This window comes from Gadus macrocephalus, chromosome 6, assembly GCF_031168955.1.
Source record: "Gadus macrocephalus chromosome 6, ASM3116895v1".
Lineage (NCBI taxonomy): Eukaryota > Metazoa > Chordata > Actinopteri > Gadiformes > Gadidae > Gadus > Gadus macrocephalus.
In genome coordinates this window covers 26,784,871-26,811,068 of record NC_082387.1, presented here as the reverse complement: position 1 = coordinate 26,811,068, position 26,198 = coordinate 26,784,871, and the positions used below count along the sequence as shown (strand labels likewise).

Genomic DNA, 26,198 nt, shown 5'->3' with positions numbered 1-26,198 from the left:
TACTTCACAGGTCAAGGAGGAGAAAGTGATTCTGTGAGTATCAAAACTGAACCATGAAGAAGAAACTGCGAACTGTAAGTCCTTATATTTCCTCTTTATGCTGGGGCATTGTTTTGGCCTCCTCGTTGGCTGAGGTGGAAAGGTGAATGATTTAAATAATGTTTTTTGTTGGTACGTGGGCTAATTACCTGTTTAGTTTGAACATGTGTCAATGCTGTGTTAGAAGGGGTGTAGTATAGGTTCCAAGTGAATTGTGAGAATAGTAACATAGGGTTTCTCAGAGTGCAGCCAAAACATACTCCAAGGTTTTGTCTAGATTTTCTTTCGACATGCTTCGCCACTACTTCCTGAACTTTGCATCACGTCACATGAGTTACCGTACTGAAGAGGGTTCAGATTGAGTGATCAGAGATGCATGCTAGGGTTCTGCGCTGTCTGAAGCCTCCAGCTCTGTAGACTTGCCCCCTTCAGGTGAAGGCATGTGTCTAAGAGGTGGTTGTGAAGTCATTTACATGAACTGGGATGTCATTCAAGATGGTGACAGGCTCTCACCTAAAGGAGAAACGCCCGGGGATGAGAGGTGAGGGCTCTTCCTCAACGACTAGAACACCACCTCGGTCCTTCGCTAGAGAACCATGGAGCACATTTCAACGTTGCCCACCATACATCTTGAAGCCGTAGCTACGGTTTCTCTACCTCCGCAGCTGGAGTAGAGCACAGCTGCAGTCACGAAAAGGGTCCTTGGTGGGATCTTACCGAGATAGGTTCTGATTTAAGAGGACCGAACTTCCAGGACCAGCTGGCCTCCTCCATTACTCTGCAGTTCAGCCTGAGAAAGGCTTGCATCTGAGCCAGCAGAGGGCTCATCGGCCTGCTGTTCATATGGGATGAGGAGAATCCTACTGTAAAGACCTACCAACCAATCCCTGCTCTGTTCAAGGTCTGGTCCGTTCATGACCTACCTACCAACTACTGGGACGTCCGATACCTACCAACTACTGGGACGTCCGATACCTACCAACTACTGGGACGTCCGAAACCTACCAACTACTGGGATGTCTGAAACCTACCAACTACTGGGATGTCTGAAACCGACCAACTACTGGGATGTCGGAAATCTACCAGCTACTGGGATGTCTGAAACCTACCAACTACTGGGATGTCTGAAACCTACCAGCTTCTGGGATGTCTGAAACCTACCAGCTTCTGGGATGTCTGAAACCTACCAACTACTGGGATGTCTGAAACCTACCAGCTACTGGGATGTCTGAAACCTACCAGCTACTGGGATGTCTGAAACCTACCAGCTACTGGGATGTCTGAAACCTACCAGCTACTGGGATGTCCGATAACTACCAGCTACTGGGATGTCCGATCCCTACCATCCCACCACTGGGGTGACCTAATCAGATTACCTTCTCACCACTTCCATCAAATCCCGTCCCTGTTCTCAGGCTCATCAAAGCGGAAGAGTTTGAGTCTGAAGGAAAACAACTGGACTGCCTGTGGCTCTTCAGGTGGGCATGGCGAGGGTTCTACCTTGCCTGGTTGTTCATGTGGTCAGGGTTCTGCCTGGCCTGGTTGTTCATGTGGTCAGGGTTCTGCCTGGCCTGGTTCTTCATGTGGTCAGGGTTCTACCTGGCCTGGTTCTTCATGTGGTCAGGGTTCTACCTGGCCTGGTTCTTCATGTGGTCAGGGTTCTACCTGGCCTGGTTCTTCATGTGGTCAGGGTTCTACCTGGCCTGGTTGTTCATGCGGTCAGGGTTCTACCTGGCCTGGTTGTTCATGTGGTCAGGGTTCTACCTGGCCTGGTTGTTCATGTGGTCAGGGTTCTGCCTGGCCTGGTTCTTCATGTGGTCAGGGTTCTACCTGGCCTGGTTGTTCATGTGGTCAGGGTTCTACCTGGCCTGCTTGTTCATGTGGTCAGGGTTCTACCTGGCCTGGTTGTTCATGTGGTCAGGGTGCTACCTGGCCTGGTTGTTCATGTGGTCAGGGTTCTACCTGGTTCGGTTGTTCATGTAGTCAGGGTTCTACCTGGCCTGGTTGTTCATGTGGTCAGGGTTCTACCTGGCCTGGTTGTTCATGCGGTCAGGGTTCTACCTGGTTCGGTTGTTCATGTGGTCAGGGTTCTGCCTGGCCTGGTTGTTCATGTGGTCAGGGTTCTGCCTGGCCTGGTTCTTCATGTGGTCAGGGTTCTGCCTGGCCTGGTTCTTCATGTGGTCAGGGTGCTACCTGGCCTGGTTGTTCATGTGGTCAGGGTTCTACCTGGCCTGGTTGTTCATGTGGTTCATAGGGTTCTACCTGGCCTGGTTGTTCATGTGGTTCATAGGGTTCTACCTGGCCTGGTTGTTCATGTGGTCAGGGTTCTACCTGGCCTGGTTGTTCATGTGGTCAGGGTTCTGCCTGGCCTGGTTCTTCATGTGGTCAGGGTGCTACCTGGCCTGGTTGTTCATGTGGTCAGGGTTCTACCTGGTTCGGTTGTTCATGTAGTCGGGGTTCTACCTGGCCTGGGGTTCTTCATCCGGGCGTGATCAGGGTGACGAGGCATACCATGTGTGAGCGTGATGACATGGGGATACGCACTTATTATACATCACAACATTTTAGGAAATGGTCCTTCAAGCTTGAAAGACGGCGACGTGGCTGCCCTTTCTAGCCCCGACATGATAGTTGGCTGGCAGGCCCTGTGGATTGTATCTTCTGGACTCCTGTGCTGGGATGCAAGTTTTTCTTGGGCTGAATTGCAATGCATTTGTTGATGCTAGCTGGACCTGGGAGTTGGGTCCCCCTTTGAATCAGAAACCATCTTGGTAACATCCCAACTAGGGTTCTCTTCATGCTGTAACCAAGCTCTTCTTCAGCTGAGGAGGAAAAGAAATCCTCGCTGGGGCTTCAAGATCTATGAAGAGGAATATTGAAATGTGTGCAATGGTTCCCTCCCGTAGGCGCTGTGGTGTATTCTAGTCGCTGAGAAAGAGCCCTCGCATCCTACCCATGGCGTCTCTCCTTGGGGAGTCCCTGTCACAGTCTTGACGGATGTTCCAGGTCATGTAACTGATGCAACAGCCCTTTTGAACACTGTTTCTCCGGAGGGGGGCGCGTCTACAGAACAGTAGACTTCAGACCGCACAGTATCCTAACATGCATCTCTGGCCACTCGGACCACACCCGGATCAATATGACAATGCTCATGCGATGTGAAGCGAGGAAGTAGCCAAAAGACAGATTAGTTAGCTTTTTTTGTACACTGGCAAGCATTGTTAATTGGTAGATAATTAGTTAAATGGGGTAACTGAAATGTTTAGTCAAAATGTTTTGTACATAAACCAACAGCAACAAACTACCAGATCGCCTCAAGGTAAGTCTGTTGGCTGTATTTTGCAATGAGACGACCACAAGATCTTCATCGTCGTTCAGTTCAAGGTGAGGTGCTGGTTACGTTACTTAGGGATGGTTCGTACTGGAACGTTACGATTCCAGTATGACGGGGCTTGGGGTTTCTGTAGAGGTTGGTAGTTAGTTTTGTGCAGTCTGTGAAGCTCTAATGCTGCAGTACTGTGTGGTGGAGGATAACTGGCAGTACGAACAGGATTGGCAATTGCGTTATGTCATCCACACCTTATTATGGCGTCTGGCAGTACGATCAATATTGGCATTTGCGTAAACCTCATAACTATTGAGCGTACCCAATTAAGGTAATCTGGCAGTGCCCCATTTCTATAGGTAACCATCTGCGATTATTGGTAAATCCTTATGCACTAGAAATTAGGAAGGGCACTCTTAAAATATATTTTTAATTATCCCACAAAATACCTTAAACTACTTTGATAACTGCGCTCTACAATCAACTCTCGATTTTCTGCGCATACATTTTTCGGGTCGCGTAAAAGATGGAGACGACGGCATTTACTTACTACGGCTTTTTATTTCTTCAACAACCCAGCAGCTGAATGTGGCCAAGTATCATTTTACTATCTAAATTACTATTGATATTGCTAGTGTTCTAAATATCTGGGCTGTGATCTGCTCAATATAGTTTCTGCTAGACTTCAGAAACAAAAGGAAGGGTTAAATGTAAGTGTGCTTATTCACGTATTATCAAATGGTATAGCTGTTTAGAAAAGTAAAGTTAATTGTTGCGCAAATGCTACCATAAACCTTTGACTTTTGAATAAATCAAACTAAGCACAAGGCAACTAAGATACGTGGTGACCAAGAACTGTTATATTGATGTTCAGTTTATTATTGGTGAGGCAGTGATGTAAAGCGCGTCGTGGTGTTTTTAAATGGATGAATGTTGTGCTAACAGACGGGGGGGAAACTCCAGGCCTTGCAGTCCTGATCCTGTATGATGCAGAAGATGTCAATCCAACCGCACATGTGAGTGTTTGATATTGAAGCTTTCACATTGATTCCCACAGTATTTACCCATCTTTTATAACATTATGATCTTCTCAGTGATCTCTGCAGCGTGGTCGGTGGGAGGAGATGTGGCCGAGCAGTTGAACCAGGCTCTATCGGTGTAAGTGGCTTTCGATCAATGTTGATTTTTGCGTTAAAATGATGAATATTGGATGTTAATGTGCTTGATTATGATGGTTCAGTACCTTGATTTAGTGTTTGGGAGTCCGCTTCCTGAAGACGTCCAACCTGTGTCTAGTTTATTGCTTCTCTTCCTGAAAAATGTACTCATCGCTTTGGTTAAAGGCATCTGCTAAATGCCCTCAATGTAAATGGAGTTGATTAATAAAGCTAATTTACAGTAGTTTAGAAATGGCACGTCGTCTCCCAAGGTTTAGTTAAATATTGTACAACACAGCTGGTTGGACCTGAGGCTGGGGACTAGAGGGTAACCCCACTACCTGGACCAGTAATGGGGCAGCAGGGTGGACCAGGGTACCATCTCCAAGCCGCTCTGAAACTAATTGTTGAGGCTGATTATTATTATTTTTTTATCTTTCTCAGATTTTCGTTCTGACAGTAGTAGTTTATACATTTCTCAACGAGTCAACTTGTAAGCTTGAAGTTTGATATTTTTTCCCCTTTACAAATGCAAGGGTGTGAAGGTTTGACCTCCCCGGCTTTGTTACCACATTTTGGACCCAACTACTGCCGTTTGATGTTAGGTCAGGACGCGTTGGTTGAGGAGGGCTGATGGAGGAGATCCGATGGAGCCATGGTGGACGAGAGCCGACAGCGCCATGGTGGACGAGAGCCGACAGCGCCATGGTGGACGAGAGCCGACAGCGCCATGGTGGACGAGAGCCGACAGAGGAGCCATGGTGGACGAGAGCCGACAGAGGAGCCATGGTGGACGAGAGCCGACGGAGGAGCCATGGTGGACGAGAGCCGACGGAGGAGCCATGGTGGACGAGAGCCGATGGAGGAGCCGTGGTGGAGGTCCTGCCTTAAGAATGATGTCGGGGTGAATGCAGCCCGTCTCTAGATTGATTATCACTCTCACTGCTACTGAACGGTTTCTGTTCTAAAATCGGTTACTTCAGCCGTCATCTAATATGGCAGATTTAGAGAAAACCGTCCTTGGCTTAATGGAGTCATCAGTGAAGTTTTATTGAGACTCTAACCCCTAAATGTGAAGGCTGGAGTCTACGCTACTGGTACAAGAATTCTACAAGTTTTATCGTTTGTTTTAAATATTGAGTTTCAGCTGAGGCAGAAGACTGTTTGAATAATGTTAACAGTCAAATTTCAAATGTGTGCTGTTGAATTCACAGAATGTTCTACCATTCTCCTGCATATCACATTTTCAAGTGTGTGCATGGTTCTTATTTATTTTTTTAACTTGGTGTCTTCTATTCCTCTACATTTTACACCAAAAGCCAGTACTTTGGTTCAGAATGGTTTAAAAGAGGCGTCCAGAGAATAATCCCACCCACTGCTCAACTACCACCCCTGTTTGTTACAGACCCGATGCCCTTGGCTGATGGAGGAACTGCATCTGGAGGACGACCATGAATCTACCTGCCAACAGGTGGTACTGGTTTGCACTGGTTTGCATGAACTGAACATGGTGGACATGAGGCAAATTCCCTGCTTTTGGCTCCAGACCAGGACTCTGAGGGGTGGTGATGGAGCCGTGCTGAGGACCCGCTGGTGAAGGACGTCCCTCGTGGGGGGGCAAGGACAGCCGACCCTGAGGTGATTATACCTTACACTGCCACCTCAATGTGAAGGAGTAGGCTGCTAGACTAGCCACTCCACCAGCCCTACATCGGTCTCTTCAGCCATCGTTTTGATCAGAATGATTTTGAGAAAAAAGTCCCTGGGTTAATGGAGCTGTGAGTGAACAGGATTTATTCACTCACAATTTTGCTCTCCATGTGAGGCTGCAGCGTCTGATTTCTCACATGAGTTCTGAAAGTTGTTATTCTGTAAAGGGGAAGTATTATACCACCAGGTGTGAGTGTGATTAGCCTAACAAGCGGTTTTGAAAATCTGCCCCGTATGACATCACTAGTGGGCGTGTCCACCTAGATCTGTGCTGTACAGATCATTCTACCAGCCTACCCAGTGGACTGAAGTAAACGTTGCTCATCTATCCAGCACAGATCTAGGTGTACACGCCCAGTAGTGATGTCATATGTGTCAGATTTTGGAAACTGATTGTAAGGCTAAGCACACTCACACCTGGTGGTATAATGTCCCCTTTTAAAATGAAGAAAAACTGTCTACTGAGGTGTGAGAATGTTATTTTTTTTCATATCCTGATTGTATCGCTGACCCACCAGGATCCGCTCGGATGTACGATCGCGACGATGCGACTGCAGAGGTTAGGGTTAGGGTAACCCTCTCTGGGAGGTGAAGGACAGCTGTGGGTCATCATTGTGTTCAGTCATGTGACCATCAGAACTAAGGGATTCAATTATTTATGGAACTGAGCAGCATTTTCATCAACTAGAATATTTCAGTGTTCTGACTTTAAAGATCACAAACTATAGCTGCTCTGCATTTGCTTTAGTTTCTATGCAAGTTGGAAAGAATAAATCAAATCATATTTAATGCCCTCATTAACACTCCAGCCAGGGCTTTGGTTTAAACCGGGCGTCACAAGAATACCCCCCCCCCCCCCCCCCCCCAATTGCTCATCTACCACCACTGTTTACACAGACCAGGAGTCCTTGCCTGAGGAGAGCTGATGGAGGAGCCGTGCACCTGGAGAACCATGAGTCTGCCTGCCAACAAGTAGTACTGGTATGTTTGCATGAACTGAATTGGGAAACAACGGTTTACTACCAGACATTATAGCAAACTACCACTGATGTCAGACCATCAAACTACCACTTTGAATGTGCCCAGACATTGAGGCCAAACGGCCCCGTTTGTCCCCAAACAGGAAGGCGGGGCATAGGGAGGTGATGGAGGACCTGCCTGGTGAAGGACGTCAGGGTGGGGCGAGTGACACCCGACTCCAAGGGGATATCCACTGAGGAGAGCTGAAGGAGCTATGCATCTGGAAGGTGAGTCTGTTGCTGATGGAACTCTAAACGGGGTAGGATGGGGTGTTGGGCTCTCCATCAAATGGTGCTGGGTTCCACCCCTGAGTTCTCAGACTACATGGCATGGCGCACTTCTGAATTCACCCAGACTCTTTGGCTCGGATGGTCTGCCAGATAACTGAATCGTTGTGTCCTTTTGTATCCATATCATCCGTCTTTGTAAGGTGCAGTTGAAATGCTGTGTCCAGTCTGGGACAGACAGACCTGAGCTGCGTCAAGCCTGTATCTCTGACCAGCTGGAGGCCTTTAGGTCAGTATCCCACTGCTGAAGATGACATGGACATCGTGTTCATTGACTACAGGTGTAATAACCTTTTGATAACGTGACACTACCTAGACAGTCAACTGAACAATATGCTGTTTTCCTCTGTCCACATTTCAGTGATCAACAACCGCCACTCATCGCTGGCCTGTGGATTCATCTCCTTCACACTCACACAACAGGACTTTGGCCTGTGGATTCATCTCCTCCACACTCACACAACAGGACTTTGGCCTGTGGATTCATCTCCTCCACACTCACACAACAGGACTTTGGCCTGTGGATTCATCTCCTCCACACTCACGCAACGTGACCTTCTCACCATCTGTTGCACGTTTGGATGCACCTAGCGTGTTCCATCGAGGGTTCCTTCCTCCCCACGGTGGGAGGGTTCCTTGTCCTTCAAGGCGTCGGGGTTCAGTGTTAGGGACAGAGTTAGGGACAGATGGCTGCGCTGGATTCACGATACACGCTTTGTGATCAAAATGGGTTCGGACATTGGACAAAACGCTTCCCAAAATGTTTCAATGTGCAAACGATTTTATAAAATGTATACTCGTGGTGTTTATATAAAATCGTACATAACAAATTCTACCTGGTTGTGTGGCTTTTTCTGCATGTTGTGCATTATTTGATGTTTAATACTGACCATAATGAGATAACCTATACACATCTTCCCTACCCTCGACCTCTACCCTCACCTTGACCCCCGACCTCTACCCTCACCTTGACCCCCCCCCTCTACCCTCACCTTGACCCCCCCCTCTACCCTCACCTTGACCCCCCCTCTACCCTCACCTTGACCCCCCCTCTACCCTCACCTTGACCCCCCCTCTACCCTCACCTTGACCCCCCCCCCCTCTACCCTCACCTTGACCCCCCCCCCCTCTACCCTCACCTTGACCCCCCCCCTCTACCCTCACCTTGACCCCCCCCTCTACCCTCACCTTGACCCCCCCTCTACCCTCACCTTGACCCCCCCCCCTCTACCCTCACCTTGACCCCCCCTCTACCCTCACCTTGACCCCCCCCCCTCTACCCTCACCTTGACTCCCCCTCTACCCTCACCTTGACCCCCCCTCTACCCTCACCTTGACCCCCCCTCTATCCTCACCTTGACCCCCCCCCTCTACCCTCACCTTGACCCCCCCCTCTACCCTCACCTTGACCCCCCCCTCTACCCTCACCTTGACCCCCCCCCCTCTACCCTCACCTTGACCCCCCCCTCTACCCTCACCTTGACCCCCCCCTCTACCCTCACCTCGACCCCCCCCTCTACCCTCACCTTGACCCCCCCCTCTACCCTCACCTTGACCCCCCCCCCTCTACCCTCACCTTGACCCCCCCCCTCTACCCTCACCTTGACCCCCCCCTCTACTCTCACCTTGACCCCCCCCTCTACCCTCACCTTGACCTCCCCTCTACCCTCACCTTGACCCCCCCCCTCTACCCTCACCTTGACCCCCCCTCTACCCTCACCTTGACCCTCTACCCTCACCTTGACCTCTACCATCACCTTGACCCCCCCCCTCTACCCTCACCTTGACCCCCCCCTCTACCATCACCTTGACCCCCCCCCCTCTACCCTTACCTTGACCCCCCCCCCTCTACCCTCACCTTGGCCCCCCTTACAGTAGATGAAACTCTAGAACTGTAAAAGGTTAAAAAGGTAACATGTAGTTTGTCCCAAGTTGCCCACCTCCTCACCCAGAGCAAGACCTCCACCTCCTCACCCAGAGCCAGACCTCCACCTCCTGTCGCAAGTCCTCCAGAACAGGTCAGTGCTCTTGTGTGAGTAGAGGTCTGTTTCAATGCATGGCCTGAACCACTTCTTTAAACTTGTGGACTGCTCTGTCTTCATTCCCAAAATGGAATGCTCATGTCTGGTCTCAAGTCTTTTCCAGCCTTGAGTTATAAAATAATAGTTAAATTAATTGTCTAACTAGGTTTTGGATGAGTCAATTAAGTTTATTGTTGGGCAAATGCTGATATAACCCTGCTGCTGTAGCTGAAAGGCGAGGCTGAGAGGCTGGGGACCGGAGGCTTGTGGTGCCAGGATGGACCGGAGACTGAGGCTGGAGACCAGGGGCCTGCAGCACCGGACCAGAGGGTAACCATCACCAAGCTCACCTGAAACACTAAAATCCTCAGTAGTTTAGGTCTGGTTTTGATCATCTTATGACTTTACATCTGTGCCAAGCTGTGATTTGAGTTAATTCATACCGGGTTTATGTAGGAGTCATATGAGCCATTATTGTTACTGGTGCTGCTATGACCGTAGTAGATGAATTGCTGAACGTGACAATCTGCAGACGTTGTCTAATTTAAGCATTTAAATATGTTTTAAAGTCGTCTTCCATTTTACAAGTGAACCTCAGATACAGGAGGTGGGGTGTGTTGTGTCTCCGTGATTTACTGCTGAGACCAACTGTGTTTGTAACCAGACCAGGAATCCATGGCTGAAGGAGCTGATGGAGGAGCCGTGCTGAAGGCCCTGCCTGGTGGAGGAGCTGATGGAGGCCCTGCCTGGTGGAGGAGCTGATGGAGGCCCTGCCTGGTGGAGGAGCCGTGCTGAAGGCCCTGCCTGGTGGAGGAGCTGATGGAGGCCCTGCCTGGTGGAGGAGCTGATGGAGGCCCTGCCTGGTGGAGGAGCCGTGCTGAAGGCCCTGCCTGGTGGAGGATGTCTGTCGTGGGGTAGATGGAGCCTGAATCTGAAGTGATCATCACACTCACTGACACTTCTCGTAGAATACTGCTACCACAAACTAACAGCGTTTGTACCATTTATACCAGACAACTACATCTGTTTTAACACATGTTGCAGCAAGACTTGCTGTTTGTTCCAGAACTGGACTCGGTCTGAGGAGAGCTGCTGGAGGAGCTGAGACGCTGGAGGACGACTAGGAATCGACCAACAAGGATTCCTCGTAAGTTTGCATCAAGTATACATAGTGGACTTGTTGTAACGCAGGGTTAGTTTGTTCAGTAGAAGTTAGGGCGTACTACTGTGGTTGGTTACCAGACAAACTACAGCTGCTACTTTGTTACGCGCCATTAGAGCCCAACTACCTGTGTTTGTGACCTTACATTAGAGACAAACGTACAGTTTTTTTACCTTACATTAGCGACAAATTACGTTTGTAACCAGACCAGGAATCTGGAGGACTGACGGAGAAGCCGTACATCTGGCAGGCAAATCCTGAGGACGACCAGGACTCTACCATCAAGGATTCCTCGTAAGTTTGCATTATCTGGATATAGTGGACTAGGTTGGGGGTTCAACTCTCAGACCAATGGTGCCGTGTTCAAGTCCTCAGAATACAGTGATGCGTCCTTGAGCAAGGCGCCCTAAAGCCTGCCGGCTCTTTAATGACGTCTCTTTGGTTCAGATAATGTTGCATCTTTTGAATATTGAACCTAATCAATGTCCTTGTTTGGTCCGGGCAGACACACCTGAGCTGAACCTCACCTGATCCTGTTTGGTCGGGGATAGACAAACCTGAGCTGAACCCGCCCTGATCCTGACATCCGGCTGGTCCTGTCTCCTCAGTTCATCTGAGCCTCGTCCTCCAGAAGACCTGCTGAGCTCAGCGGTCTGAGGCTGATGGATCAATGACCTCCAGTGGGAGTAATCTTCTTGACCCCACATGTACCCGTGTGCTTCCACACGCCTTTCCCTCACGTCTGTCACTAACCTCACTACTACACTACTCTCGACTCCTTCACCTTCTTCTTCCTTCTCCATGGTTCGAACCTTTACTCTGAAGGAGTGTCTTCTTGAACCTTTGCACTGAAGGAGCGTCTTCCTGCCCTCGGAGGGTTCAGCGTTAGGGTTGAGAGTCAGGGTTTAGAGTCAGGGACAGAGCTGGTCAGGGAGGGCTGGTTTTACACAAACGTCTTCTCTTGCTTTCTGAATGACGTTTTGAAAAGATTCATCTGGGAAAATGTTTTCCTCTGCTTTCCTTTACAAAATATGTATTACACTTCTGTCAATGTTTTTGTTTATATATTAAAATCCCACATTGACTTCTACATTTTTGGTGCTGTTCATTTGATTGTCCTTTTAACTTGGTTAATGTCAAGCTAAACTCCCTCAATACATTTAATATACATGATGAATGTTATTCAGCAATGTTCACAAAATCCATTTTGGAAAAATATAAAACATCCATGTTACTACCAAATTCAAGCCTATTGCATTTAACAATGTACATACTGCCCCGCAGGCCATTCTCTGCTACTACAATACGTTCAAACCACCAACCCGTCTCACATCAATTTACTTTAGCTACGTTGGTTCAAACTGAAAATGTAGTTTGGTGTGAGACTGTTGTCCAGCAGAGGGAGCTGTCATACATCTTAATTAATTATACAGGAATGTGTGTATTTACATTTTAAAATGTTCATGTGCTGGTCTAGTTTGTCTGCAATTAACTTTGCCTCCAGCAACAGGATTGGTCGAAACATGAAGTGAAAGAAATAAGGCAGTGGCTATTCGTACGGCGACCGAGCTTGTCACTTGACCTATCAGTCTGCTCGGCGCTAACCCTAACCAGGCTGACCGTAATTATTGTAATTAATTATAGTGATAACCCTTACCCTAACCATAACCTGCCGTGAAAATAGACTAATGCAGTATTTTTACGGCGCGCCGTACGAATAGCCTGATTGCTATTCTTACGGTCGCCGTACGAATAGCCACTACCAAGAAATAAAAGCCTACTTCACCGGATCTGAGGTCAGCTGCTGTCAGATTTTGGATCGTGAATGTATTGAGTGAACGAGGTCTGAGCTAAATAACCACCTGGAACTTGGTGCGTTTCCTGGAGCTCTGAGGACGACAGGACGCCTGTTAACCTGGTCAATTAGGCCCTGAACGCAGAACCTAAACCCAGACATCCTAAACATAGACCCTGTGTTTAATTGGACCCGAATATAATTTTTGGGTAAAGAAATAAATAAAAGCAAAAATATTTATAATTGATAAGTAGCCTAGCCTAGTAGACGTAGGCCTACAAGGACCCCCTTTACGCCAGCGGTTAACCCCCGAAGAAAAGAAAAGCGTCGATATTTTACGAACTCGGAGTGAGTGTGTTGTCTCATCAGACGGAGACGCCAACCAGGACTTCAATGCAACTTCAAGGCTCCTGAAAAGACCCATTAACTGGTCCCTTAACCGGTCCCTTAACCGGCCCTGGGTGTGGGCATGATGTCTGTGTGTGACTGCGTGCGTGTCCATATGTTTGTATTTGTGAATGTGTGCACATGCATGAGTGTTTTTTTTCATGCATGCTTTTCTGTGTGTGTGTGTGTGTGTGTGTGTGTGTGTGTGTGTGTGTGTGTGTGTGTGTGTGTGTGCGAGTTTGTGTTCGTGTGTGCATGCATAGATATGTGTGTGTGTGTTGTTCCAGCAGAGTTGACATACCCCCGCTGTGACATCATCTGCTTACTTTCCGAGCCCTCGGACCCGGGAGGGAGCCAACACATGTGTAATCCTCCCCCCCCCCCCCCACGCTTTGACAAACAACTCCAGGGACCATTGATCACACATCCCAGTTTAGAGATATTTCCTCTATGCATATTACAAAAACATAAAATAACTGATTTCAATTTTATGCACAAGAAATAAGAAAGACAGAAACAAATCGTTGGTACGCCATGAAATATTTTATTGTAGTGGAAAGCCTTAATACGTCATAACATCTTAATTCACAAATAGTATCAACCAAATGGTTACAAGATGAAGGCCTAGTAAATAAGCTGTTGAACGTTGTTTTAGGGTTCTTAAGGTTCTCAAAGGTGGTGATCTTTAAGGTGACAATTCTGTTTACAGACTAAACACCTTTACAGTCGATAAACTCACACCGTGTTCCGTACGGTGTATCATGGCCTTTAGCGCCCTCGGTTGGACATATTGGTCATTACAATGGATTCGATAGATGCCCAGATGCGACCAGTAATAGCTGTCCCCTGCTGGTTGTGTTTAGTGGTCTACATCAGTCTGCAAAGAACCAAAAACACATTCAAACTACAAATCATTAAAGATTTTCTTACACCCAAGATAACTATTTAATCTTTTGATTCTTCGTCTGTTTTGCGCGTGTGTGTGTGTGTGTGTGTGTGTGTGTGTGTGTGTGTGTGTGTGTGTGTGTGCGTGCATGCGTGTGTCTGTGTGCATGTGTCTCTGTGTATGTGTGTGTCTGTAGGTGCGGTTTTGAGTGCTTATGTAGTGACGGTAGACTCGTCACGCTAATAAAAAAATAAAAACGCTAATAAAAACAAGTTAATCCCAGTAAAAAGTGTTATCTTGTTTTATTTTTGGAGGGTTAGGTATGTGTAGTATATGCTTAAAAAACGTATTCACCTCAGGATCCCTCGGTGAATAATTGTTTATTAGTAGCTACACGTAAACCTAAAATGGCGCAATTAGATTGGTTTGCTATCTCGGGATATTGGGCAATATCCCGAGATTAAGACCTCAAACTCGGGATATTGTTTTCGAAGCAAAATGTCCCACATTAAAAAATAAATAAACGGCAAAAAAAAAAAAAAAAATCCCGGCCAAAAGTGTTATCTTGTTTATTTTTGGATTGTTCACATGTAGTATATACTGAAACAATTATTCATTCATAATTGTTAAATAGTATCTATATTGCTAAAAGTAAAATAACTCCATACAATGGGATCTTCTTGAGGTGGGTCAGAGTCCACTAGTGATCTGAGAGGCTCTCAGCTGAAGAGGAAGAGTGGAGGGGAGGAAGAGGAGGGTGAAGGAGGAGGATGATGATGGTGGAGGAGGAGGATGATGATGGTGAAGGAGGAGGATGATGATGGTGGAGGAGGAGGATGATGATGGTGGAGGAGGAGGATGATGATGGTGGAGGAGGAGGAGGGGTCAGGGGCTCCAGCTCTACTCAGCGTGACTGTGCAGCCCGCTGGTATAAAGACGGGAGGCTGCGTGTGGTCCGTCACCACGGCGACCCGCACCATGTCCTGGATCCTCATCCCCGCTCTGCTCCTGGCCTGCGGGCCGGGGGGCACCCACAGCAAGGCCTCAGGTACCTGTCTGTCTGCCCGCCCGTCTGTCACTAGCTGTCTGCCCGCCTGCCTGTCTGTCACTAGCTGTCTGACGGTCTCTAGCTGTTTGTCTGTCTGTCTGTTTGTCTGTCTGTCTCTGGCTGTCTCTCTATTAGTCTGTCTCTCTATTGGTCTCTCTCTCTCTCTCTCTCTCTCTCTCTCTCTCTCTCTCTCTCTCTCTCTCTCTCTCTCTCTCTCTCTCTCTCTCTCTCTCTCTCTCTCTCTCTCTCTCTCTCTAACTCTAGCTGTCTGTCTGTCTGTCTCTCTGTCTCTCTAGCTGTCTGGCTATCTCTCTATTTGTCTGTCTGTCTCTCTAGCTCTCTGTCTGTCTCTCTAGCTGTCTGTCTGTCTGTCTCTCTAGCTGTCTGTCTGTCTCTCTAGCTGTCTGGCTATCGCTCTATTCGTCTGTCTGTCTCTCTAGCTCTCTGTCTGTCTGTCTCTCTAGCTGTCTGTCTGTCTGTCTCTCTAGCTGTCTGTCTCTCTATTGCTGTATCTATCTCTCACATGTAAACAACAAAACACAAGAGATGCCAACACATCAGGGGTCTTGTTGTTTGTTTACATGATGTGTTGACGTGCCTCTGAGTTGTTTGTTGTGTTGTTTACATGTGGTTGTTGTTGTTTGTGTCAGAGTACCAGTTGGAGTCGGTCAGCCAGTGTGAGTCCTTACGGAGCGTGGCTGTCGCCAGGCAACAAACCAGCCTCCCTCACTGCACTGAAGACGGCCAGTTCAGGTAATGACCACCTGTCTGTCTGACCACCTGTCTGGCTGACCACCTGTCGGTCTGACCACCTGTCTGTCTGACCACCTGTCTGTCTGACCACCTGTCTGTCTGACCACCAGTCTGTCTGACCACCAGTCTGGCTGACCACCAGTCTGGCTGACCACCTGTCTGTCTGACCACCTGTCTGTCTGACTACCAGTCTGCCTGACCACCTGTCTGTCTGACTACCAGTCTGGCTGACCACCTGTCTGTCTTACTACCAGTCTGCCTGACCACCTGTCTGTCTGACCATCTGTCTGGCCTTCTACCTGTCTGTGTGTACCCCTGTTTACGTGACTACCAGTCTGTCTGACCACCTGTATGTCTGACCACCTGTCTGTCTGACCATCTGTCTGTCCTTCTACCTGTCTGTGTGTACACCTGTTTCCGTGACTACCTGTCTGTCTGACCACCCGTCTGTCTCACAGGAGTATCCAGTGCAGTACCGGGGGCGAGCAGTGCTGGTGTGTGGACGCTCAGGGGCAGGAGATTGTCGGGACTCGAACCAGCGACTCTCTTCCTCGTTGTAAGTGTCTGAGGGTGTGACATCTTGTGCTCAGTTAGTGTTGAGGTAGAGCTTGTTTAACACATTGACCTGCTGTCCCTCATGTACTGTGTGTGTGTGTGTGTGTGTGTGTGTGTGTGTGTGTGTGTGTGTGTGTGTGTGTGTTTGCATGTGCGTGTGTGTTTGTGTGTCTGTTCGGTGTGTCTGTTCGGTGTGTGTTTTCGGTATATGTGTGTGTGTATGTGTGTGTGTTCGATATGTGTGTGTGTGTGCGTGTGTGTGCCCAGGCCCCTCCCCCTGCCTGCTCCTCAGACAGCAGGTGTTGGCGGGCCTCCAGGAGGGCGTGGCCCCGCTCTGCCAGGAGTCAGGTGACTTCGAGGTTGTTCAGTGCGACGCCAGCAGGGGGCGGTGTTGGTGCGTGGACCGGCAGGGAATGGAGGTGTACGGCACGCGGCAGAGCGGCCGCCCCGCACGCTGTGAGGACAACAATAACAACACCACAACAAGATCATCAACAACAACATTATCAACAAAAATAACACACAACAACGAGATTATCAACAACAATAATGCACAACATCAATATTATCAACAACAATAATGCACATCAACATTATCAACAACAATAATGCACAACAAGATTATCAGCAACAACATAAACAACAACAACACTATCAACAACAATAATACACTACACCAATACTATCAACAACAACAATACTCAGCAGAGACAGGTAGTAGGGAGCAGCAGCATACGTCTGTCTCAACATGAGGGCTCAGTGGAGGTGCGTGTCCGGGCTGTGACCTCTGACCTCTGACCCCCAGGCCCGGGGGGCTGTGAGGTGAGGGCGCGGGGGCTGCTCCACACCAGCGGGGGGCAGACCCCCCCCCAGTGCTCCGACGGTGGGGGCTTCCTGCCGGTCCAGTGCCAGTTCATCAACACCACCGACCAGAGCCAGCTGGACCTGCTGGACGCCTACAACAGGTCCAACACACACACACACACACAGTGACGCACACACACACACACACACACACACACACACACACAGTGACGCACACACACACACACACACACACACACACACACACACACACACACACACAGACGCACACAAACTGACGCACACACACTGACGCACGCACACACACTGACGCACACACACTGACGCACACACACACACACACACACACACACACTGACGCACACACAGTGACGCACACACAAACACACACACACACACACACTGACGCACACAGTGACGCACACACAAACACACACACACACACACACACACTGACGCACACACACTGACACACACACATAGACACACACGCATACTGACACACACTGTCACAGACACACACTGACGCACACACAGTGACGCACACACACACACCACAGACACACACTGACGCACACACAGTGACACACACACACACACTGATGCACACACACACTGACGCACACACACACACACACCACAGACACACACTGACGCACACACTGTGACGCACACACACACACACACTGACGCACACAAACACTGACACACACACAAACTGACACACACACACTGACGCACACACAGACACACACACACACACACACACATACAGACATATAGACAAATACATATAGACAAACACACTGTGGTATCCCGGTGCTCGGTTGAGCCGGAATCCACGTACAAACGACACTTTGGTGTGAAGTATAAGCCATTTCAGGCATTTAGTAACACTCACTTCAAATCAGAATGCAGGCAATGAAGGAGACGCGGTCTCTAGGGCCTCCGTGGGCCTCTAGGCTCTCGCGCTGCACGAGCCCTTCCTTCCTGCACCCGATCCGTGCTGTGCTGTGCTGTGCCTCCTTTTAAAATGGCTCCTCCGCTTTCGGCCAGGTGTCCCCCAATCACCCTGATTGGGGAGCCGAAAGGGCTGCTCTTCGTCGCCGGCTGGTGGGTGGGGATGGTACACCCCGTCCTCCACGGTACCCCGGGCCCGTCCAGGCCGAGGACCACGTGGCGGGATGCCACAACACACAAGCACATACATCTAGCCACACACACGCGACACGCACATACTCATACACACACGACAGACGACACACACTCACACACAATCAGACATATCCAGTAGGACAAACACAGACACACAAACGCAATATGAACATCAAACAACCTATCCAAGTCTGCTTCCTAATATGCAATCAGGCGACCTCAAGTGTGTTACTGTGTTTCATGATAATGTGTGTGTGTGTGTGTGTGTGTGTGTGTGTGGTTGTGTGTGGTTGTGTGTATGTGTGCAGGTTCCCAGAAGTCTTTGCATCGTTCAGTAGCTTCAGGAAGGCTTTTCCTCTGGTCTCCTCCTACTGCTACTGTTCGGACAGTCAGGGGAGAGAGATCGACAACACAGGTACACACACACACACACACACACACAGTCCACACAAAAATACACACACTGTACTCAAACATGTATGGTGAGAATGAAGATGATGATGAAGATACAGGAGATGATGAAGATGATGATAGAGCTGATGATGAAGGTGATGATGATGACGATAGAGAGGATGATGATGATAATGATGCTGCTGACGATAGAGATGATGAAGAGGATGATGATGATGACGTTAGAGATGATGATGATGATGATGTTAGAGCTGATGAAGTTGATGATGATGATGATGATGATGAAGATGCTGATGATGATGTCAGAGTTGATGAAGTTGATGATGATGATGATGATGAAGATGCTGATGATGATGTTAGAGTTGATGAAGTTGATGGTGATGATGATGATGATGATGAAGATGCTGATGATGATGATGAAGATGCTGATGATGATGTTAGAGTTGATGAAGTTGATGGTGATGATGAAGATGATGATGATGATGATGCTGATGATGATGATGAAGATGATGATGATGATGATGAGGATGACGTTAGAGGTGCTGCCGTCCCCTAGGCGTGGAGCTGCTCCTCTCGGAGGTCTATGACACGGTGTTCCTGGACCTGCGCCCCGCCCACCTCTTCTCCCGCTCCAACATGTACCGCGTGCTGCAGCGCCGCCTGCTGGCCGTCCGCCTCGCCCTCACCAGCCGCTTCAGATGTGAGACCCGCCCCGTACCTCTGGACCCGGTCCCACCGGGCCGGGGGGTCACGTTAGTCCGGGGGTCCCCTCAGTCCGGGGGCCGCCAACGATCCCAGCTCTCCCGGGGCCTGTAGGGGGGGTTAGGATGAGTATCTCAGACGCTATTCCAGGGATGTTGGTGGGAATGTTTGTAGTGTCACACCAGACGCCAGCCTGGAGGCGTCTCAATGTAACCCCCACTACGCTGTCTGGGTCGGGGTCGTTACACACACACCTCATGAGACACTGACGGAGTCCACACTAGATCACAGCCTCGCTCGCTCTCTCTCTCTCCCCCCCCCCCTCTCTCTCTCTCTCTCTCTCCCTCTCACTCTCTCTCTCTCTCTCTCTCTCTCTCTCTCTCTCGCTCTCGCTCTCGCTCTCTCTCTCTCTCTACCTCTCCCCCCCCTCCCTCTCCCCCCCCTCTCTCTCTCTCTCTCTCCCTCTCTCTCTCTCTCTCTCTCTCTCTCTCTCTCTCTCTCACTCTCTCTCTCCCCCTCTCTCCCTCTCACTCTCTCTCTCTCTCTCTCTCTCTCTCTCTCTCTCTCTCTCTCTCTCTCTCTCTCTCCCCCCCCCCTCCCTCTCTCCCCCCCCCTCTCTCTCTCTCTCTCTCTCCCCCCCTCCAGGTCCGTCGCCCTGTGAGGTGGAGCGGCGGGGGTCTCTGGGCTCCCCGGGGGTCCTGGTTCCGTCCTGCGGGGCCGACGGCTCCTTCTCCCCCCTGCAGTGCCAGCGGGGGGGTCAGTGCCGCTGTGTGGACCCCCTGGGGAGGGAGGTCCCTGGGGTGCAGCAGCCCGGCGACGCCCTGGCCTGCGGTGAGTGCCGCAGCCGGCCAGAACCCCCCGGACCCGGTCGAGGGTCCGGGGGGGCCCGCGAGCTGCCACAGGCTGAGTGAACCCCCTCTTAGCTTAGAGGGGGTTCACTAGTAGATCATGTTTGAGATCCACATGTTCTACTAGTGTCCCCCCTCTAGGACGTTGAGGACCCCCTGCGGTACTGCAGAGTAGGGCCCGACCGATATTGATTTTTGAGTGCCGATGCCGATTATTTTCAGAGAAAAATTTCGATTACGATTTAATCGGCCGATTAAAATAAAACAAAAAAAACAAAAGAAAAAACATATAAAACGTAGTTTTTGATACCTTAAATATACTTTAAACACTTTTGACGAATATGTGAATTGAATGCAGAACCTTTGAGTGTTTTAGAATACATTTACAGTCAAAAATTAGTGTAATGTAAAATGTAAAATAAATAACTAACTCCCAATGTGCTGCGCTCGTGAGCAGTGACTAACACGTGCGTGCTGAGCAGTATGGTCTCACCGTTAGAGTCTACAGTATAACAAATTAACATGGCCTGGGACCTAAAGAAAAACAGGCACAACATGCTCAAACAACGCGTCTTGTGTACATTGGTGAGGTGAGCGCGCAGCTGCCTGAACGAGCGTGCTTTCATGTTGTACGGTAAAATTCAATCTCCTCTTTTTTACTCCAGCTAAAGTTGTTAGTTAGCAAGGCGAGTAGGAGCGCAATCTGCAGGATACTAAGAGCAATAACATTTATAAAAAAATAATAAAAAAATAAAAAAATCGGTTGTAATCGGCGTCTTTTTGGCCGATGCCGATTATTTTCAAAAAGGCTATAATCGGCCGATTAAATCGGCAGGCCGATAAATCGGTCGGGCCCTACTGCAGAGTACCCCTAGGGGTACGCGGACCCCCATTTGAGCCCCACTGGCCTAGAGAACCTCACAGAGGGCAGGCTGTTAGAGCGGCCCTTCCTGATTGGCTGAAGGGAGTGGGAGTGGGTGGTTTAGCAGGAAGGGAGGAGTTATAAACCGTGCCAACCGCTGGCGCCTCCCAGTCCTACGTTAACGTTGACGTTGAGGGCATTCAGCAGACGCAGAAGAAGGAGGAACAACAATACGTCTGTGTGGGTCCAGTCAGGATGTTCATAGAACCAAGCGCCCAGCACTAACCATCACTAGGTTAACCCATTCCCCGCACACGACCCAGATAGATAGGACTACAGAGATAGCTAGTAGCTGGTACTATGTGTGCCAGGACGTACAACATACAATACGTGTGTAAGTGGGGTGTGGGGGGGTTGGGGGGGGGGGTCCAGGTGAACTCTGAACTGGTCTTGGGGGAGCTTGTGAGCGACTCTGTGGGGGTCTCTGGGGGGGTCTCTGTGGGGTCTCTGTGGGGTTTCTGTGGGGGGTCTCTGGGGGGGGTCTCTGTGGGGTTTCTGGGGGGGGTCTCTGTGGGGTCTCTGGGGGGGTCTCTGTGGGGGGTCTCTGTGGGGTCTCTGTGGGGTCTCCGTGGAGGTCTCCGTGGGGGGTCTCTGTGGGGGGTCTCCGTGGGAGGTCTCCGTGGGGGGTCTCTGTGGGGGGTCTGTGGGGGTCTCCGTGGGGTCTCCGTGGGGGTCTCCGTGGGGGGTCTCTGTGGGGGGTCTCTGGGGGGGGGTCTCTGTGGGGGTCTCGGCGGGGTCTCTGTGGGGTCTCTGTGGGGTCTCCGTGGCGGTCCGCTGACCCGGTCCCCTCTCCAGGTTCTGTGGAGCCGGACTGCCCCTCCAGGCGCCGCCTGGCCCTCTCCAGACTGCTCTCCTCCGGGTCCCTGGACCCCCCCGGACCCCTCTCCCCAGACCAGACCCCCGGGCCCCCCCAGGGGTCCTGCTCCGCCCTGCTGCGGCCCCTCCAGGACCTGCTCCAGGAGGAGGGGGAGCCGGCCGCCCTGCTGGCCCGCCTGGGGGAGGTCCTGGCCGGGCTGTTCCCCTCGGTGGGGGGCGCCCTCCAGGCCCTGTCCCGGGCCGGACCGGGCCGCCTGCTGGAGAACCTCTTCGGGGGCAAGTTCCTGAAGAACGCCGCCGCACTCAACTTCACGGGCGCCGTGGGGGGGCGGGGCGGCCTGCAGACCCTCCTGGACCAGGGCCGGGACCGGGACCGGGACCAGGACCGGGACCAGGACCAGGACCGGGACCAGAGGGCTCTGAACCAGCAGCTGGTCCGGTCGGTGAGCCGGGCCCTGGAGGACCCGGGCTTCCTGTCCGCCCTGCAACGCACGCTGATGGGCCACACACACACTGACACCCTGCAGCAGGTAGACACACAAACACACACACACACACACACACACACACACACACACACACACACACACACACACACTGCAGCAGGTACACCCACCCACCCACACTCCGCCCCCTGTGTATGTGTGTGTGTGTGTGCAGGTCCTGGTCCCGCTGGCCCGGTCTTGCTCCCGGGAGCCGACCTCGGCGCTCTGGGTGCCGCGGTGCACCCCCGGGGGCCTCTACCAGCCGCTGCAGTGCGACCCCGCCGCCTGCTGGTGCGTGACCCCCCAGGGGGCCGAGGTCGCGGGGTCCCTGACCCCCGTCGGCGCCGGGCCCCCCCGCTGCCCCTCGCGATGCGAGGGCGAGCGGGGGCTGGCCCTCGCCGCCCGGAGCCGGCGGGCCGCGGCGGACGAGGTCTACGTCCCAGCATGCACTGGGGACGGCAGCTTCCTGCCCCTGCAGTGTGACGGCCGGCGCTGCTTCTGTGTGGACCCCCAGGGGGCGCTGGCGCCCTCCCGGACAGCAGGGGGTGCCGTCTCCTGTGAGTCCGTGAGATGACCCTTACCCTCACCCTGTACCTGACCCTGACCCCAACCCTCACCCTAACCCTGAACCTAACCCTAAACCTTACCCTAAACCTAACCCTGACCCTAAACATAACCCTAAACCTAAACTTACTAAAACTTACCCCAACCCTAAACCGAACCCTAACCCTAACCCTAAGCCTAACCCTGACCATTAACCTTACCCTAAACCTGACCCTAAACCTAACCATAAACCTAAACCTAACCTTAACCCTCACCATTACCCTGGACCTAACCTTAAGCCTAACCCTAACCATTAACCTAACCCTAAACCTGACCCTAAACCTAACCCAAACCTAACCCTGACCCCGACCATTAACCTAACCTTAACCATAAACCTAATCCAATCCAAAAACGATTGTACAATATTCATTTGCAGGTCATCAATGCCTTATTGACAATTCTAAATGGCATTGATGGCACCTGAATGCTACCGTTGAACCTTTACATTTACATTTAGGGCGTTTAGCAAACGGTTTCACCCAAAGCGACAAGAGACACAAGCGATCTATGTACATTTGTCAGAAGAAAGAGAAACAACAATATATCGCTGTCGGTGCAGTAAGGATGTTCATGGAACCAAAGACCAAGCACTAACAATCACTAGGTTAACCCATTCCCCGTACACGACAAAGATAGCTAGGACAAGATGCTACACAATGAGCTGTTGAAATCATCAAGGCCCAAACCTGCTCCTGGTGATCCCTCATTCTGTAACTCTTTGTGGAAAATGAACTTCTGATGCTGTCGATGTTTGACCTACAGATGTTCATGCCATGGTAACGCAGAATGTAAACGTTAACAATTCTACCCACTCTACTCATTTTGCCCGTATTGTATTTGTAGATGTATCGATTTTGGCTATGTTGTACTGCAGCGGTTCCCAAACTGGGGGCCGCGACCCCCCTGACGGTGCTCCGCGACCCCCCGGGGGGTCGCGGAGCACCGTCAGGGGGGTCGCGGAGAGATGGGCCAGTTTGCATATTAAAAAAAAAAAAATATATATATATATATATATACGAATAATTATATGAAACATTATAATAAAATACTGGCGTCAGAATAGGCTTTTAATGCACAGCCACTTTGCAGAGAGAAATCCACCTTTGAAAAAATAAATAATAATAATAATAATGGTGATGATTACTACTGCATAATAATAATGATAATAATAATAATAACAATAATAATAATAATGATTTTGAATATTATTATTATGCATAGTAACACATAGTTACATAGTTAGTTACTACATAGTGCACTAAGTTGGGGGGGGGGGGGGGGTGCTGTCGCGCGGGGCAGGGGGGCGCGAAAACAGTCTCAAGTCCAAAAGGGGGTCCCCTGAAAAAAAGTTTGGGAACCACTGTTGTACTGTATTAAATGTCTTTAATTGGATCTCAACTAAAGATACAGAAGAAAGCTATAGTGGTCAAAGACACTTAAGTATTCCTGTGTTTAAGCTCTGAGTTGACTTAAACTAAACCAGTTTTTTTGCTTCCAGGTCCTGCTACAGTCGACCAATCAGAGAACAGCCCAGTCTCCCCAGGTCAGAACTGCGCTTGCTGTCTGCTTTCCAGTCGACCTCCTGTCTGTTGTTAGCTCCCCGTGCTAACGGGTTAGCGTGCCATGTGACCCCACAGGCTCCTGCTCCGCTGCGCTGAGCGAGGTCGCCTCCTTCCTCTCAGAGGCCAACCGGATCATCGCTCTCTCCAACACGTCCCGCCTTCCTCTGGGAGAAGGCTTCCTATTGGCCCAGGGCATCCACCTGACCCCCGAGGAGCTCCGTGTCAGCCAATCAGCAGAGCGGCTGCAGTTGTCTGAGCAGCTGCTGAGTCGCTCCAGAGCTGCCCTGCGATTGGCTGCCTACTCCAGTGAGTGACAGGGGAGGATGGCACTGAGTTATACTGAGAGAAATCCCTTAATTAACTAAACTTAATTAAGTCATAAACTTAATCAGGGGTGATTCCTTAGATCCACTATCCCGGCTGCAGGGGGAATCAATCCCCTGACGCTGCCTGTGTTAGTGCCTTGATCTAGGGTCGTCGTGTGTTTGTGCTGCGGCTGTGTGTTAGAGGTGCGTTAGGTTCGTTGTGTGTGTCTCTGAGAGGTGTGTTAGGTTTGTTGTGTGTGTCTCAGTGGGGTGCGTTAGGTTCGTTGTGTGTGTCTCAGTGGAGTGCGTTAGGTTCGTTGTGTGTGTCTCAGTGGGGTGCGTTAGGTTCGTTGTGTGTGTGTCTCAGTGGGGTGCGTTAGGTTTGTTGTGTGTGTCTCAGTGGGGTGCGTTAGGTTCGTTGTGTGTGTGTCTGAGGGGTGCGTTAGGTTTGTGGTGTGTGTTGCAGCGGTCCAGATGGCGTGGCGCCCCCAGCGGTCGGAGGTTCTGAGCGTCTCCTACCAGCCGTACTCCCCACAGTGCGACTCACTCGGAGTGTGGCTGTCCACACAGTGTCACCCAAGCACAGGTCACACACACACACACACACACACACACACACACACACACACACACACACACACACACACACACACAGTACCAATGTTTTTATTAAATGTCTGACTTGTTCATGAATACGATTGTGTGTTTAAATGTGTATGTTTGTGTGGGCACAGGTCAGTGTTGGTGTGTAGATGAAGATGGAGAATACATCCCAGACTCCCTCACCAGTCACCCTCTGAAGATGCCCCAATGTAGGAGCACACACACACACACACACACACACACACACACACACACACACACACACACACACACACACACACACATGTGTACACGCAAACACAAAAACACACACACACACACACGTGCACATGCAAAGACACACACACACACACACACACACACACACACACACACACACACACACACAGACACACACAGACACAGGTGCACACATACACACACACCCCCCTGACTCTCCGGCTCTGGTCCTGCAGGTCCGTCTCCGTGTCAGAGAGCTGAGGGCCACATGCTGCTCTCTGGTTGGCTGAAGGGCTCTGACATAATCTCTGACATCACGGCGTCCTACCGACCACGGTGCGAGGAGGTAGGTCTGAAGGCGCATCTCCAGGTGGTGGTCACGGCGACGGGTTGCCGTGGTGACGTCGGTCTGTCCCTGACGGCGGTTGGTTGCCGCGGTGACGTCTGAGTGTCCCTGACGGCGGTGGGTTGCCGCGGTAACGTCTGAGTGTCCCTGACGGCGGTGGGTTGCCGCGGTAACGTGTGTGTGGCCCTGAGGGCGGTGGGTTGCCGCGGTGACGTGTGTGTGGCCCTGGGGGCGGTGGGTTGCCGCGGTGA

General features: G+C 50.6%; 1 protein-coding gene and 2 long non-coding RNA genes across 4 annotated transcripts in view; all 3 read left to right on the top strand.

The window, feature by feature from the left end:
• Positions 1–3,922: 3,922 nt before the first annotated feature.
• On the top strand, positions 3,923–6,048 carry LOC132459013 (uncharacterized). The gene is made up of 3 exons (XR_009526070.1): positions 3,923–4,380; positions 4,459–4,522; positions 5,927–6,048. It is a non-coding gene; the product is annotated as an uncharacterized LOC132459013 (long non-coding RNA).
• A 3,391-nt stretch (positions 6,049–9,439) lies between these two features.
• Positions 9,440–10,706, top strand: LOC132459007 (uncharacterized). 2 transcript variants are annotated; one of them, XR_009526065.1, is made up of 4 exons: positions 9,440–9,556; positions 9,788–9,889; positions 10,224–10,473; positions 10,626–10,706. It is a non-coding gene; the product is annotated as an uncharacterized LOC132459007 (long non-coding RNA). The 2 variants fall into 2 exon arrangements; XR_009526064.1 differs by having other exon boundaries at positions 10,224–10,697.
• Positions 10,707–14,638: 3,932 nt separating this feature from the next.
• The window catches only part of tg (thyroglobulin), a 30,613-nt gene continuing 19,053 nt past the window's right edge, over positions 14,639–26,198 (top strand). Inside the window, exons 1-15 of the mRNA XM_060054256.1 lie at positions 14,639–14,837; positions 15,488–15,590; positions 16,049–16,146; positions 16,413–16,601; positions 16,951–17,110; positions 18,434–18,540; positions 19,093–19,236; positions 19,884–20,069; positions 21,804–22,354; positions 22,485–22,866; positions 24,411–24,455; positions 24,550–24,780; positions 25,246–25,365; positions 25,514–25,591; positions 25,838–25,947. Of these exons, the coding sequence (XP_059910239.1) occupies positions 14,648–14,837; positions 15,488–15,590; positions 16,049–16,146; positions 16,413–16,601; positions 16,951–17,110; positions 18,434–18,540; positions 19,093–19,236; positions 19,884–20,069; positions 21,804–22,354; positions 22,485–22,866; positions 24,411–24,455; positions 24,550–24,780; positions 25,246–25,365; positions 25,514–25,591; positions 25,838–25,947 (2,694 nt within the window). The 5' untranslated portion in view covers positions 14,639–14,647. The remainder of the gene's footprint in view (positions 14,838–15,487; positions 15,591–16,048; positions 16,147–16,412; positions 16,602–16,950; positions 17,111–18,433; positions 18,541–19,092; positions 19,237–19,883; positions 20,070–21,803; positions 22,355–22,484; positions 22,867–24,410; positions 24,456–24,549; positions 24,781–25,245; positions 25,366–25,513; positions 25,592–25,837; positions 25,948–26,198) is intronic.